This window comes from Nansenia antarctica (assembly GCF_963989245.1).
Source record: "Nansenia antarctica genome assembly, chromosome: 7".
Classification (NCBI taxonomy): Eukaryota; Metazoa; Chordata; class Actinopteri; order Argentiniformes; family Microstomatidae; genus Nansenia; species Nansenia antarctica.
This window is the reverse complement of record NC_137677.1, coordinates 38306104-38323101: the sequence shown is the minus strand read 5'-3', so window position 1 is coordinate 38323101 and position 16998 is coordinate 38306104. Positions and strand designations below refer to the sequence as shown.

General features: G+C 50.1%; 1 protein-coding gene across 1 annotated transcript; it reads left to right on the top strand.

Annotated features, from left to right (window-relative positions):
* Window positions 1–469: 469 nt before the first annotated feature.
* LOC308162583 (protein FAM53C-like) lies at window positions 470–11002 on the top strand. Its single transcript, XM_080536728.1, has 6 exons — window positions 470–533; window positions 3506–3749; window positions 4072–4132; window positions 5007–5770; window positions 8686–8786; window positions 9044–11002. Exons 2-6 carry the CDS (start codon window positions 3669–3671, stop codon window positions 9273–9275), a joined length of 1239 nt encoding a protein of 412 aa, XP_080392854.1. The 5' UTR covers window positions 470–533; window positions 3506–3668; the 3' UTR covers window positions 9276–11002.
* The last annotated feature ends 5996 nt before the right edge of the window (window positions 11003–16998 follow it).

Below are 16998 nucleotides of genomic sequence, written 5' to 3'. Positions count from 1 at the left end.
TTAGGGTTAGGGATAGGATTAGGGTTAGGGTTAGACATGCCAGCATGTACCAAATCGACGTAGCACCTAACCCTAACCCTAGTTTTCCCACATGTACCGTATTCCCACATGTACCTTAACATATACATATATATATACATATATAAACTGTGAACACCCCTCCATAGTGGACTCTTCCAGGGTATATACACTGTGATCAGACACCCCTCCATAGTGGACTCTTCCAGGGTATATACACTGTGATCAGACACCCCTCCATAGTGGACTCTTCCAGGGTATAAACTGTGATCAGACACCCCTCCATAGTGGACTCTTCCAGGGTATATAAACTGTGATCAGACACCCCTCCACAGTGGACTCTTCCAGGGTATATAAACTGTGATCACACACCCCTCCACAGTGGACTCTTCCAGGGTATATACACTGTGATCAGACACCCCTCCACAGTGGACTCTTCCGGGGTATATAAGCGGCGCGAGGCCGGACTCTGTCCCGTGCGTCGCTGTCGGTTGCTAAGGAGACACGGTGAGCAGGTAAACCATCTCGTAGCTGAACTATGCAGCGATAATAATCATGTTTTCATATCTCATATGTCGCTCGTATAGACAGCCGAGGCACATTGACCAAACTGTAACTGTGATTTCAGAGACTTAAGACACGGTAGGAGTGCAAGCGACGACTTAAAGCCTTTTTCTTTGTACATGGATAACATGACAACAAGATGGTTAGCTAGCAGCTAGCTACTACTACTTGCCTGTATCATAGCAGTCATGGTTGTAACGGAGTGTAGCAGGTAAGGTAATATTAATAATGTCTCAGCTAAGATGACCAGGTAACTGGACAGGACTGTCCACAACTGTCCAGCTTGACAACAGAAAATATCCCAGAGATATCCCTCACTGAAGCTTTGCAGGAGGCTGATGTTGATGAGCTATACGATCATGACTAAGTTATCCAACAACATGTTGACTAATGGTCCCAGACCACAGCTTATAACATGCTTATAACATCACATGTGATGGTTAACTAGCTAACTAGCTGCGAAGATGATGGGGGATTACTTTGTCCAGGCGACGATAGCACAGTCTTCCTGTCTGTTTTACATATCTGGAACTTTTGTGTGTTTGATTGACACTTACAGCCACTTACTATACTCTGAAGCTATGGTTTTCTTGAAAGAAAGCTTTGTGGAAAACTTCCATGCATGTTGATTCATATGAGAATCATTCTGGTCAATTGATCTGCAGTGGTTGAATGAGAAGAATATATTGGCTTGGCTTGGCTTATAACTCTTCACCAAGACGAAGTTGCCTCTGATGGTTTCAGTGTCTAGTGACATGGCCCTGTCCTTTGAACCATATTCAGGGTACTTTCCTGAGTGTTCGTGTAGTCTTGGCTCATCCTGCCACATGGAAAGGGCCCAGACAGCCATAACAAGCCACTGCCAGGCCCTAACCCTAACCCAGGGAGGAGGAGAGGAACAGGGACTCTAACTCTAAGTTCTCTAGTCCCCACAGACCATGACCACCACAGTTCTTTGTCATCTGGAGTGGAGAGAGATGGCCACATGAGAAGTTGAAAGCTGGTTGCTGTGTGTCGTTCTATCGAGAGAGGCTCCCTTTGAGTTCAGTTTCATTGTGAAGTGCACACACACACACACTCTCTCACACACACACACACACACACACACACACACACACACACACACTCACACACACACACACACACACACACACACACACACACACACACACACAGCACAGAACCTGTCCGTACCTGGCAGTGCAAAGGTTGGAAGTTAGTCGTTGGAGTGTTGTGTGAGTCTGGCACTAGACCACGTCCGGCCCCACAGGGTGTGTCTGGTTTCACTAACTATTGGATCTGTTGAAAAAGCTGACTGACTGACTCTGTGGTATTTGACTCTGTGGTATTTGCATGCAAAAAAGAAAAAAAAGATTTGTGCATAGTAGTGACTGAGGAATGTGTGTCAGTGTACTCAAGAACTGGCACACAACTGTGTCTCACTGGCCTCTGGTGCTGCTGAGTGGTGCTCAGGACCGAGTGTGATGTGTGTTCAGGTCCAGTGTGTTCAGGTCCAGTGTGATGTGTGTTCTATAGTTCCATAGTTCCATAGCTCTCAGGCCCATATGTGTTGTTTTCTGTGTCCTGGTGATGTTTATAAAGCTTCCTCCCGAGCCCTGCTGTCCTGCACTCTCTCTTCCCTCTTTTGTCTCCCTCCCACACAGCCACCATGGCATGCCTGGCCTTCAGCCCCTCTCTCCCCCCTCTTCCATCCTCCATTTTACTCACTTCTCACTACCTACCTACCCCCCTCTTCCTCTCTCTCTCTCTCTCCCTCCCCCTCTCTCCATTCTCCTCTCTTCACGGCTCTCTTTCAAAGGGCCAGAGTCTTATCGCTCCTTGGTTTCTATTGTAGCCACTGCTGCTATAATAAACGTGCTGTATTATTCTCCCCCCCTCCCCCCCGAATCTTCCGTCTTCCTTCTGGCGTGTGTTCTTGCGCTGCACATGGTGCTACTTAGGAGTGTTATGATTTCTAGGCCCTTACAAAACAAATAGTTACTGCTCTGCATCACATGCAACAACTAGATGAAACATGATTGTAGGGTCTTTTTTGTTGTTGTTCTTCCTTTGGTTAGCCCAAAGCAACGTTTTCAGCAGAGTGATGTTGGTTGGTGTCCTCAACTTGCCTTTAGCCAGTTGTGAGAGTGTGACACGTGTGTGTGTGTGTGTGTGTGTTACTTAGAAACCCGTAGACAGTGTTGCCAGATGGGGCGAGTTCCCGCCTAATGGACTACTTTTAATCACACTGGGCCGGGAAAAAAGCTGGTGGTTTATTGGGTGGATTTAGCGTTTTTTAGACTGTGGTTAGGCTGGAAAATGTCAATCCCATCTGGCAACCCTGTCTGTAACGTGTGAGAGGCTGCAGTGTTTCCCCAGGCCTGTGTCACATACTGTAACAGTCATCTGGATCAGTCAGCAGATCAACACTCTCCTTCCTCCTTTTTGACTGTTTTTCTTTTTTGTTCGCACAGAAACGGTGTAAACATGGCAACGGAGTTGCCAAACGGGCACTTTTTTTTTTACTGCAATCTGCGTCAATGAGTTTCCAGTCATTGTATCTGTATTTAACACGTGTTTAAGTGTCGGGTCATGAGAACATCCAGATGTTCGTTGTTCAAAGTGTATGATGAGCCTATTGCAACGTTCCGACTAACACTTCACTGGGATTTCTTTTCAAATAAGAGAGATTTACCGATGGAATTTTCCTGTGTTTAGAAACGGACTGTACTTATATAGTGCCTTATTCCAAAGCCCTTTACAATGGCCTCTCATTCACACATTCACACACCAACGGCGGCAAGCTACCATGCAAGGAGCCGGCCTGCTCATTGGGAGCAATTTGGGGTTCAATGTCTTGCCCGACCTTGCGATCACTAGACGCCAGCTCCACCTCTTATGTCTCTCCCTTTTTTATCTTTAGATGATGATGATGATGAAGATGGCCGTGTCTCAGTGAGAGCAGCAGGGGTCAGGCTGGCTGGTGGAGGTGCGGAGGGGGACGCCACATACCTTGCCAGGAGTCTGACGGACAAACACCCCCATCCCCTCCCTCCCTCCCCCCCTCCCCTCCTCCCTGAGTCGCCATGGTGACGCTCATCACAGAGCAGCTCCGTAAACAGAGTCTGGAGGAAGCCCCGTACCGCAGGGCCTTCTCTCTCAACCTGGTGAGGATGGCTCATAGACACACACACACACACACACACACATATACACACACACACATATACACACACTCACACACACACACACACACACACACACACATATACATACATACATACATACACAGACAGAGTAGACACACACACACACACAGAGGCAGAGTATACACGCACACACACGCACACTTTGTTTCTATCTAGGTCTTCACATTGTCAGCAATTTCTTTTTTGAAATGTTGTGGCTGTAGTGAGAATTGCCCAATTTTATTAAATTATAAATAAATAAAAATCACCTTTTAATCTTTGAATTGTCTGATGTTCACAGCCGTTGCCTGAGGTGGGGGCCCGTCCCCCAGGGTGCTGGAGCGGCTACGGGTTCACCCCAGGTAAGCCTCCCTTCATCAGAGAAGAGGTCCTGTAGTGGAAAATTCCTACTTGTGTTTTTATCAGAAATGGCCTGATGGGAGTGTCCATGTCACTATGTAACACTTGTGCAATTGTGAAAGTCATCAGATCAATCCAGACCATCTAGGCTTTGCAAGACTCTAGATTATTGATCTCATTGTTACATTAAGAATAAATCGCTTAAGGCCAATGCACACGGCGTGCGATTTTGTCGCACGACAACATTCGATTCTCAATTCACACCAATGAATGAATGAATGTGAATTGAGAATCGAATGTTGTCGTGCGACAATATCGCATCGCACGCCGTGTGCATTGTCTCATTCAAAACAATGGAATCGGATTCGGCGGTGCGACAAAATCGCACGCCGTGTGCATTGGCCTATAGGCTTCTAATAAATGATCCTGTGTTTACCTGCAAATAAGGGAGGAACACCTACAGTTCTCAGGCTTTCACACTGCCATGGAACCTCAGAACCTTGACTTTTGATGACTGTTTTGATCACTAATGATTAGAATTTAGATGAAATTACATTTTGTCTCCTTCCTTCTTGCTGGTCTTTGCAGTCTAGAATATGACACACCCACTGACGACGTCACTGTTCTACGTTTTTGGTTCCTGAACCACTATTTTCTGGTTCCCGCTGCGAACCAACTTTTCAGGCTCCGAACCATTTTTTTTCCGGTCGGAACGCGCCGGCCGGTTCCAGACTTGGTTAGCAAACGCGAACCGGAACGGTTCCTTGGCGGTGTGAAAGCCCTACGGATGATGTCAGCGTCATGTCAATAGGAACCGGACACAGTGCCTAGCATGTAACATGTAAGGTGTAACATGTGTCATGTTCGTCTCCACAGAGAGCAGTTGGACCGTGTTCCCTCCTGCTAAGCCCCGCCTCCTCCAGGCCGCCCCCCCCTCCCCCCTCCTCCTTCCCCGGGAGGTCTCCCCACCCCCTCCCCCCAGCCCCCCTGTGACAGCCCTGGCCCCCCAGCACGGCTCCCCCCCGCCCCCCCCTCCTCCCCCCAAACGCCACTGCCGCTCCCTGTCTGTCCCAGAGGACCTGTCTCATTGCTGCCCCCCCCCCTGGCGGCCCGGCGCCTCCAAGGTCTGGACCCCCGTCAAACGCCGCTGCCACAGCGGAGGAGGCCCCCCCCTCCCCTCCTCCTCCTTCCCCTCCTCCTCCTCCTCCAGCCCCACCTCCTTCTGCAGCCTTGCCCTGTCCCCTGACTCCTCCCTGCTGCCCTGGGGCCTCCCCTGGGAGCCCCGGGGGGGGGGCCGCACCCACCTCCTCCTGGGCCCCCCCCACACCTCCTTCTCCTCCTCCCCCCCCTCGTTGCTGCATCGCCGATACTCCCCCTCCCCCTCTCCCCCTGCCCTGACCCCCCCCCTCCTGACCCCGGGAGCCCTGGAGTCCCCCCCCTTCCCCTCCTCCTCGGCTTGCAGCACCCCGTCCTCCTCCCGTCGCGCCTCCTCCCGCCCCCCTCCCCCGCCCCGCTCCCGCTCCCAGCCCTGCGACCTCCTCCTCCGCAAGCCTAACCCCGGCCTGAAGAGACGCCACGACGCTGTGGACCCCCCCCTGCCCTGCCCCCGGCCCGGCCTCGACTTCAGCAAGATGATTCAGGTGAGCCCACCCCTGACATGTCCCACCGCCTCTAACGCCTTGAGCCTAATTTATACTTCTGCGTCGAATTTACGCGCATCTACGCCGTTGATTTTACGCAGAAGTATACATTTGGCTTTAAGCCTGGTACACACACAAAGATAATCTGGCCTATTTTGGCCCGATTTCCCCGACCAAGAACAGCAAACGCCCGATTATCGGATGGCTCTAAAGATTATCCTGCAAGATTATCCTGTGGTGTGAGGTGTGTTAAGAGTCAATTTCTCCCGACAATCTGCTCGGAAGATTGTCGGGGCCGACGATCGTGTTCAATATTAAACTTGTTTAAAATAATAATAAATAATAACAAAAAATATTAAACGTGTTCAATATTTACGATCGAAAGTCCTTGTGTGTGGGCAAAATGGACAACTCCCGAGTCCGATTGTGACGTGGAATGGAATGTAGCCAATCAAGAAGTGAGCTGACTGACGCGTCTTCTTCTTTTCGTTCTTCGGCACTTTATTTGTCCTGTTGCACATGGCTGCCTCGTCCAGGTCAGTCAGAGTAGTACTACTCTGATCACGCGAGATTTCTGGCTTGGTGGACGAGACTCTAGACTGTCGTAGGACAGATCTTTGTATGTGGTGTGCTGTATTGGGAATATCGGAGCACTCAGCACACCACACACAATACGATCAAAACTGTTCGATCCATGATTTTTTATGTGTGGGGTCACTCTCAGATAAAAAATCTGTTAAGATTTAGAATGTCTTTATGTGTGTACCTTTAGTCTTTGGATAAAAAAGCATCAGCTAAACCAGTGGTTCTCAAACCTCTCCTCGGGGACCCCCAGCCCTCTCCTCTGGGACCCCCAGCCTCTCCTCGGGGACCCCCAGCCCTCTCCTCTGGGACCCCCAGCCTCTCCTCGGGGACCCCCAGCCTCTCCTCGGGGACCCCCAGCCTCTCCTCGGGGACCCCCAGCCTCTCCTCTGTGACCCCCAGCCTCTCCACATATTTGACCTGTCCCACCACCAGCACACCTGATTCAACTAATCAAGTACTGCATCAGGTCTCAACCAGGTCTCGGGGTGGTAAAAGGGTAGCAGCCCCTCGGCCCCGAGCCTGGTGGAGTGGAGAGGAAAACAACTACCCATACGCCGAAGAAGAAGTACAAAGCAATTAGGATTAGGTGAGCTGGTGGTGGAACAGATCAGATGTTGTGGAGTGTCTGGGGGTCCCCGAGGAGAGGGCTGGGGGTCTCAGAGGAGAGGGCTGGGGGTCCCAGAGGAGAGGCTGGGGGTCCCCGAGGAGAGGGCTGGGGGTCCCCGAGGAGAGGCTGGGTGTCCCCGAGGAGAGGGCTGGGGGTCCCCGAGGAGAGGGCTGGGGGTCCCCGAGGAGAGTGCTGGGGGTCCCCGAGGAGAGGGCTGGGGGTCCCCGAGGAGAGGGCTGGGGGTCCCAGAGGAGAGGCTGGGTGTCCCCGAGGAGAGGGCTGGGGGTCCCCGAGGAGAGGGCTGGGTGTCCCCGAGGAGAGGGCTGGGTGTCCCCGAGGAGAGGGCTGGGGGTCCCCGAGGAGAGGGCTGGGGATCCCAGAGGAGAGGCTGGGGGTCCCCGAGGAGAGGCTGGGTGTCCCCGAGGAGAGGGCTGGGGGTCCCAGAGGAGAGGCTGGGGGTCCCCGAGGAGAGGGCTGGGGGTCCCAGAGGAGAGGCTGGGGGTCCCAGAGGAGAGGCTGGGGGTCCCCGAGGAGAGGGCTGGGGGTCCCAGAGGAGAGGCTGGGGGTCCCCGAGGAGAGGGCTGGGGGTCCCAGAGGAGAGGTTTGAGAACCACTGGCCTAAATCACACAAACACACACACGCCTTTTCTGCTCCACTATTCAACGATCCCCCCCACTCACAGACCAGTGTGTTTATGTTGGGATCATTAGCCTTGAGAAGTGGGGCCTCCCTCCCCCCTGCCTCTCTCCCTCCCTTCCCCCTGCCTCTCTCCCTCCCTCCCCCCTGCCTCTCTCCCTGCCTCCCTCCCTGCCTCTCTCCCTCCCTCCCCCTGCCTCCCTCCCCCTGCCTCTCTCCCTCCCTCCCTCCCTGCCTCTCTCCCTTCCTCCCCCCTGCCTCTCTCCCTCCCTCCCTCCTGCCTCTCTCCCTCCCTCCCCCCTGCCTCTCAGCCTCTCTCCCTGCCTTACTCCTGCCTCTCTCGCTCCCTCCCCACTGCCTCTCTGCCTGCCTGCCTCCCTCCCTCCCTCCCTCCCCCCTGCAGTCCTCTGAGTTAGGACTAGCTCTCACATTCCTGTCGTAGCCAGACTGGATGATGGGGGGGGGGGGGTTAGGGGGAGGGGGGGTTCTGGCCTGGGCCCGGGTGGGTGTGGTGGTGTTGGTCCTGGCTGGGGAACATGACTCCCCCTTCCCCTCCCTCCTGACCCGGTTGTGTTCTTTGGGTTGACCCCTGCATTCTTAGTGTGTCCTGTCCACGTCGCTGCCCCCCCCCCTCACTACTTCCTGCTCTGGGGAGTGATGTCATCATCACTTCTCCTTTCTGTGGTGTTGGTTTTTTTCCTCTCTCTCACCCCTGTTTTATTTTTTTATGGCCTTGTCTGGAGAGGGGGGGGGGGGGGCTGGGGTGGGGTGGAGCTGCTGGGTTTGTAGCTGTAGCTGTGTCTTGTGTCATGATGTTTTTAAGATGGTGGGTTGTTTTTATTTTATTTTATTTTATTTGTATTTATATATATAAATGGCTTCCCTTCTAGAACGAGCACAGAGAGGTTTTTAGTTGGTCGGAGAAGGATCCCTGGGAACAATGGTCAAATAGGCCGTGTGTTCACACACACACAGAATCAGACACATTTGCACATGATTTGCATAGACCGGTTTCATTTGTGGAGATGCGTACACACGAGCGTTTTGTGCTCGAAGCCGTTTCCCCTGGGAATCTGTAATGAATAGCCACTGAAAAACTGTGATGTTGCCAAGTTTGAGGTCTACCGGTACGGCACGGTACTGGCAGGCGCCAGACCAGACTCGTGGACTGAAGATATTATTAAAGCGTACGCGCCTGTCGATCACGTGTCGCATCTAGTCTGGTCTGGCGCCTGCGCCGTCCGTTGTTCTTCCTGCAACACCGACACACAGATCCAGGATCCAGCAGCGTCGTCGCTGTCGCGCAAACAAACCCGGCGAATTTGTTTACTTGCCCCGGGCAACCGTTAATGTGGAACCCTGAATATTGTGTCCGTGGTGATTGTTGTTGTTGTTGTTGGTGACGTGTGTTCTTCTCTCCCCTCTCCTGTGTGTAGATCGTCAGCAGGGAGGCAGGGGGGGGGTGCCTGGGGCCTGGGTTGTGGGACGTCCACGGACCCCTCTCCCCTGCAGACTTCCTGGGAAGGACTAGTATCGGGCCTCTGAGTGAGAGTGAAGAAGAAGAGGAGGAGGAGGAGGAGGAGGAGAGGATGGGGTGCGTGGGAGAGGCAGGACTGCAGAGTGTGTTTGAGAGAGACTGCATAGAACTGGACTTGAACCTCATCGAGGAGAACTGAGGAGATTGTTTCCCTGGTGCTGCTCTCTCTGTGTGACTGATCTGCACCTACGGCCTACACACACACACACACACACACACGCACACCCCTGGCCTCCATATCCACACACACACACACACACACCCCTGGCCTACACACACCCCTGGCCTCCATATCCACACACACACACACACACACACACCCCTGGCCTCCATATCCACACACACACACACACACACCCCTGGCCTACACACACCCCTGGCCTCCATATCCACACACACACACACACATCCCTGGCCTCCATATCCACACACACACACCCCTGGCCTCCATATACACACACACATACCCCCGGCCTTCATATCCACACACACACACACACATCCCTGGCCTCCATATCCACACACACACACACACACCCCTGGCCTCCATATCCACACACACATACCCCTGGCCTCCATATCCACACACACATACCCCCGGCCTTCATATCCACACACACACACACACCCCTGGCCTCCATATCCCCCCCCCCCCCCCGGCAGAGTCCTCAGGAACCTGCCCCCCCACCACCCCTGTAGAGGAGTAAGGACCATCCATATTACCACTATTGTAAAGTGAACGCTAGAGCGATTTCCCCAGCTTGTATTATTCAGCATTTCAGGACATTTTCATGTCATTTTTGCCTGTTCATATTTCCTCTGTGGGTAATTGTGTATCTACACGCAAAGGCCTAAATCAGAGAAGACCTATGCAGGAGATCTAAAGGTACATGCTAGCCTCTTAACCATGAGGGTTTGGATGTACTGAACTGTACTGTTCTCCTAAGACGGTGAGTGCAAATGTGAGGCAGTCAGGGAGCTATGTGCACACACACACACACACTCACACACACACTCCTGTCAGCAGAGCTACATTCCAGAACATGATGCCTAGTCCCTAGAGCCTCCGACATGTAACACAAGCACACCTTCTGCACACACACACACACACCTTCTGCACACACACACACACACACACACACCTTCTGCACACACACACACACACACATACCTGCTGCGCACACACACACACACACACACACATACCTGCTGCACACACACACAGCTGCTACACTCACACACACCTGTTGCGCACACACACATACAGCTGCTACACACACACACACACCTGCTCTAACGGACGTTCTTCTGTCATGTAGATCACCCTCCTCCACCAGTAAAGGGACACTCTCATGGACCCAAGTGCTTTCCTCACCGCTGGCTAACTGATCATTTTATTACTACTGTGTGTCTCCTCTCTGCTGCCACACACGTCTCCTAGGGGGAGGGATGTATCCGCTGTTAGGATAATAAATGCATTCATCGCCAAGACCAGTTATCAATTCGTTGGATGACATTGATATGAAATGTTGATCATGCCTTAAAGAAAGTATAAGACAGAGATGTTGCTGTTCTGTTGTGTTTGTTGTGTTTCACATGGAGGTGTTTCCTCTCCGTTCTCTCTGCTTCAGCCTCCGCTAACCAACGGGTCTCACTTGCACTGTAATAAGGTTTGGAATAATTGAATCGATGCTGCAGTCGGATCCTATAGGGCACAACAATGTAATGATGTACTGTATAGTGGTGATATTGAAAGTGTGTGTGTGTGTGTGTGTGTGTGAGAGAGAGAGAGAATGTGAGAGATGAAACCAATAGTAATGCAGGGGGTTGGTGGCCTTTCCAAGATGATTTCTTTTGTATGTTTTCAGATGGAAATTTCCTCTTACACAATTTGTGTGCAAATAAAGTTTATTAGAGAATAATTTTTCAAAAAAACACGACACTTGTCCTGTCTTTTATTCAATGAGAAGTGATTTCTCAAGGGGTTATGGTTTGAAGGCGTAAACAAAGAAGATTACGGTCATTAGTAACTTGTGTTAAGTTAAGGGGAGTGAATGTCAAGTTGAATAGAAGAAACAATTTGCTCAAGTCAAAGATACTCCCATTCTGTTGAAAGTCTGTCAAACAGTACCGGTATATGGTTGAATGTAGCGCCACCACGTGGTTCATATCATTCTCAACACTTTGAGTAGAGTTTTGAATTTATTTGAGCTGATATGACTCCGATTACACAGGGATTTATTATGGAGGTAGTGGTGTGTGAATGTGTGTGTGTGAATGAGACGCAATTGTAAAGCGCTTTGGAATAAGGCGCTATATAAGTGCAGTCCCTTTACCATTCCATTTACACACACACACACCTTGTGACCTATACACATTTACATTTACAATACAATACATGCACTGTCTGTCCTGTGTTGTCCTTTTTTGCATTTGTTTTTGTTCATGTATACATGTGAAAAAAGCATAAACACACCTACTGTAATGCCAAAACAAATTCCTATATGTGTCAAGCATAATGGCAATAAACGTTATCTGAATCTGAATCTGAATCTGAATCTGAACACACTGATCTACATAGCCTAAGCACTTTGAGCTGCAACGTTTGCAGGAAAAGTGCTATACAAATCAACTTTATTATTATTAATATGGGTTTGCTGACCTCTATACAAAATGGACCCTGGCTATGGTCTGTGATGTAACAATGACCAAAGTTAGAATTCTTCTAAAACATTGCCCACATCACATCCAGTCATTAAGGATGTCACCATGTGATGACATAACAATGTAGAACATGCAGCTGGGGTTCTAGAATCCAGCTGCAGTACACATGCCGTTCATTTACCTGCCATTCCTCTGTGAAGAGCTAGATAGATAGATTAGTTATTCGTTCTTCTCACAGTTTTTCTCCAACTCTCGCTATCCGAAAGTCACCAGACAATGAATCCTAGTGCGCCTATTCAACCGACGGCCTCCTTGTATGTAGGAGATCTCCACATGGACACCACTGAAGGAATGCTATGTGAGAAATTCAGCCCTTCTGGACCGATCACCTCTATAAGAGTGTGCAGGGACATGAGGACACGCCGGTCTCTCGGGTACGCTTTCGTCAACTTCCAACAGCGAGCTGACGCCGAGCGCGCCTTGGACACCATGAACTTCGACGACGTCAACGGGAGACCCATGCGCATCATGTGGTGTCAGCGTGACCCCTCTAGAAGGAACAGTGGAGTCGGCAACATCTTCATCAAGAATTTAGCGAAGGCTTTCGACAGCAAGGACCTCTACGACACGTTCTCCGAGTTCGGGGACATCCTTTCCTGCAAGGTAGCGTCTGACGAGAACGGCTTCTCTAAACGCTTCGGCTTCGTCCAGTATAACACCCAGGAGGCCGCAGAGAGAGCTATCGAGAGACTCGACGGCACGTTGTTGAACGACCAAAAAGTGTTTGTCGGACACTGGAAGTCTTGCAAAGAGCGAGAGTTCACTAACGTGTACGTCAAGAACTTTGGGGAGGATATGGACGACCGACGCCTGAAGGAGAGGCTTGAGAGATTCGGACCGGCCCTGAGCGTCCGGGTCATGACTGATGGCGCTGGTAGATCCGTGGGTTTTGGATTCGTCAACTTCGAGAGGCACGAGAACGCCAAGAGGGCCGTCGAGGAGATGAACGGCCAGGAGATAAACGGGAGGCGGGTCTACGTGGGCCGGGCCCAGAAGAGAGGAGAGCGCCAGGCTGTCCTGAAGAGCCAGTTTGAGAAACTGAACCAGGGCCACAGGACCACATACCAGGTGTGTGTTTATGAAGGAAAAAATGTGACAGCTGCTGGTGAAAAGTAGTCAAAGCAACCAGTAGGCAAAGTCATTTTTCAGTTTTTTTTTTTAACATGTGCTTAAACTACAGATTGTACGCTTTCGAATGATGTGTCATACAATCACAATCCAGAGAAAAAGCTGTTTAAAGAGTTGGTTGTTTTTCACACCTTCACACAGCCAGCTAATGGGCGGTAACACAACCACTCCCCCTCTAGATTGGCAGCTGTCAATATCTGTCAGTGTTAGTCACTGGGTGAGATAGCTACAGCTAACATTATTATGTGTATAAGAAAAAGAAGCTGATAGTCTCGGTAAACATTGCTGATGTATTTGAGGTATAAAAACATCTCACTAAACATGCTCTCTCTCTACCAGCAGGGTGTCAACCTGTACGTGAAGAACTTGCACGACCGCTTGGACGACGACCAACTGCACAAAGAGTTCTCCCGCTTTGGAACCATCACCAGCGCGAAGGTGATGATGACGGAGGAAGGACGCAGCAAGGGATTCGGCTTCGTGTGCTTCTCCTCCCCCGAGGCGGCCACCAAGGCTGTGACCGAGATGAACGGCCGCATCGTGGCCACCAAGCCCCTGTACGTGGCCCTGGCCCAGAGCAAGGAGGAGCGCCAGGCTCTCAGAACCAACCGGAACATGCCACAGAGGATGGCCAGCGTCTGCGCCGTTCCCGACCCAGACTTCCTACCTAACTTACCCTACCAGGTTGCTCCCCCACCTGGACTCTTCATGGCTTCTCACATTCCACAGACCCAGGACTGTGGAACCGCCCAATACTCCTCAGCTCAGCTGAGACCCACTCATCACCTGGCTACCCTCGAACCTGAGGCGAAACCTCAGCACTTCCAGAACACGCCCGACGACACCACCACGTCTCCATGGGCTACCGGGCCTCAGACCTTCGATGCTATGACCCCCGCCACACCTTCCCAGGTGCCCCGTAGGATGACGTCTCAGCACATAGGTCAGTTTATTTAGTGAAGCATCCCTGCGCATAGCAAGGTTCCCACGGGTCCTTGAAACCCTTGAAAGTTTGTGAGTTTGAGAAAAATAAATCAAGGTCTTAAAAGTTTTTTGAAAATAGACATGGGCCATTGAAAGTGCTTGAATTCCCCTCTCTCTCTCGCTAAAAAATAAATAATATATATTCAAAAATGTTTTACTCAGCTCGTCAACTAGCTCCGTCTCAAACTATGCCGTGTTGGGTCCTTGAATTTGAGGGAATCGAGTCTTGAAAGTCCTTGAAAGGTGCTTGAATGGGATGTTTCAGAAGGTGTGGGGACCCCTGACATAGAGACAAGAGCACTATCCAAACATTTGCCATAAATATCCCTTTGGTTATGCTTATCTTCCCCTCTCAGCTACCGAGGCCTTGAGAAAGCACCCTGCCGTTGCAGATGGTGATCCAGCTATGGCACGGCTGCACGCTGTGCCCCAGAACAAGTCCACAGCTGGTGTACACGACCGCCAGCAGCACACGGCTCCCCAGCTACAAGTCCCCGTGCAGCAGCCTGTTGTCCATGTCCAGGACCAGGACCAGGAGACACTGACTGCCTCCATACTGGCTACAGTTCCCCATGAGGACCAGAAGCAGATGATAGGCGAGTCTATTTGTCTGTTTCTATGGATCCCCATTAGCTGTGACAGTTACTGTAGAATTTCTACCTTCTGAAATGATGGCTATGACTGGTGTTATCAAGCGAAAATGTTCTTTATATACAAATCTGCTGACATACACTTGTGATCACTTTCAATTCAATAAAACAAGCTGTTAGATATTCACTTTCATATTCTGGACGGTACAATTTGCATTTCTCAAAAACAACAAACTGTCGACTTCTGTGAGACGTCTTGTTGCAAGGCATTCTGGAACCTGCAGTTCTGAAACCCATTCTTCTTATCCACCTAATTTTTCTGGTTTTCTGCTCGAAATGACATGCCCACAGTGAATATAGAATATCTCCACAATCACAAGGGCCTTCATAATGATCTTGTTATCAAATGAAAGCTAACACCTGTGGGGTGGCTGTAGAAGTGTCAGAATCAAAATCTATGTTACTGTGTCAGAGCAAATAGAGCTAGAACATTATAAAACATCTCAAATTCAGTCTCCGCCTAAAAAAAAAACAGCTTTTACAGTGAATATCACCTTGGAAACCTGATAACCAAGCCCAAATCATCTAGGAATCAGTACTCCAGGGTCTTATTAGTACTTGTGCCAAAGTCGATGCTAGTAATGTGAGCAAATGCAACTTTGTACCTGTTTTAGTACAGGTATGTTTAGGCGGACACCTATGTTTAGGCCATTTGGAGATATTTTGGCACCATCTTTGACCTTTGACCTTTCTCATGTATCAGATTTTTTTTTTTTATATATTTTTTTTTGGGTTGGCCGACCAATGGTATGGAAATTTGGCGTTGAAACCGGACATGACACATTCTCCAGTTGGAGAAAACTGTATGTGACTTAGGCCGTGTTTACCGTCTCGGGAAAAAAAATGTGGCATCGTATAGCATGCAAAATTGTGAACAAAATGTGATATCGATGAAGAGAATTGATCGAGGTAAACTCTTTATATCACTTCGGATGCCCATCTGGGTCCGTGGATAAGAAGAGGTTTTAACTAATACAACAGAAATGTACTTCTTGTTTTTTAACTACCTTAACGATAACTAATAACTCTTTTAACTGTCAATCAATCATGTAACATATTAATCAATCTCTTTTAACTGTCAATCAATCATGTAACATATTAATCAATCTCTTTTAACTGTCAATCAAACATGTAACATATTAATCAATCTCTTTTAACTGTCAATCGATCAGGTAACCTATAAAGTTACAACAGTTACTGTTACTGATATCTATTCTCCCCTCCCTCCAGGTGAGCATCTCTTCCCATCCATCCTCAGCATGCACCCCAGCATCGCCCCCAAGGTCACGGGCATGCTGCTGGAGATGGACAACCGTGATCTGCTGCGCCTGCTGGCGTCTCCTGAGGCGCTGCGCTACCCGGTGGATGAAGCGGTCGCTGCGCTGGAGGCCCACTGGGCTGAGGAGGCTGCACAGAAAATTGGCCACTTCCCAGAGTTCCAAGCGGCTAACGCATAAAAAAGGAGACCCGGACTATGAAACAATACCGATTCACAGATGAAATAAAATGTTAGCATTGAAAAAAAACGATTACGAAATGAATACATTATTTCATTAGGAAATTAAATTGATGGACTCGGCTGTGTCTAGAAAAGGGTAAACTGGACCGTGACGATAAAAGTAAAAACCCTGGTTGGACTAGTAGATAGACCAACAACAAGGCCTCCTAAGTGGTAACTGGACTGCACTTATACAGCGCCTTTATCCAAAGTGCTTTACAACGGCCTCTCCTTCACCCATTCACACATTCACACACCAACGGCGGCAAGCTACCATGCAAGGTCGCCGGCCCGCTCACTCACTGGGAGCAATTTGGGGTTCAGTGTCTTGCCCAAGGACACTTCGACATGTGCCCAGCCGGGGACTCGAACCGCCGATCTGCCAACCTTGCGATCATTAGACGGCGGCTCTACCTCCTGACTCCTGGTGAATGAACTACTAAACCCCTCAAAAAAAGTTTGGAAACGTTATTTCAGTCGATTCTTGCTCCCCTTTAATAATACCAATTGGTATTGTATTTTATGTCGTTGGAAAGCCTGATTAGTCAGTGAGTAACTCAGTCTGCATCACACAGTGGGCTCATACTCAGCTTGCTCCGCCATGTCCATATGAGTCTTTACGTTGCAATCCCCCCCCAAAAAAAATGCAAGAAGAAAAGAAAGTTGCAATCAAAAAATAAGCGAATTCGCCAGCAAAAAACAACAACAAAGCAGCTCAACCCAGCCTGTGTGCACCACGCCGTCCCCCCCCCCGCCGCAGAGGGCGCTCTCTCTCCCGTCCCCTCCTCCTTCCTTCCTTCCCTCCCTAACCCTAACCCCTGACCCCCTGACCCCCCTGAACCGGAGACTTCCTCCTCTGACGGGTTTCATGGCGATCG

Coding starts and splice junctions, on each gene's coding strand:
- LOC308162583 (XM_080536728.1), top strand. CDS start 3,669: ATGGTGACGCTCATCACAGAGCAGCTCCGTAAACAGAGTCTGGAGGAA. Junction 3,750..4,071: donor GGGCCTTCTCTCTCAACCTG/GTGAGGATGGCT, acceptor TGATGTTCACAG/CCGTTGCCTGAGGTGGGGGC. Junction 4,133..5,006: donor CGGCTACGGGTTCACCCCAG/GTAAGCCTCCCT, acceptor TCGTCTCCACAG/AGAGCAGTTGGACCGTGTTC.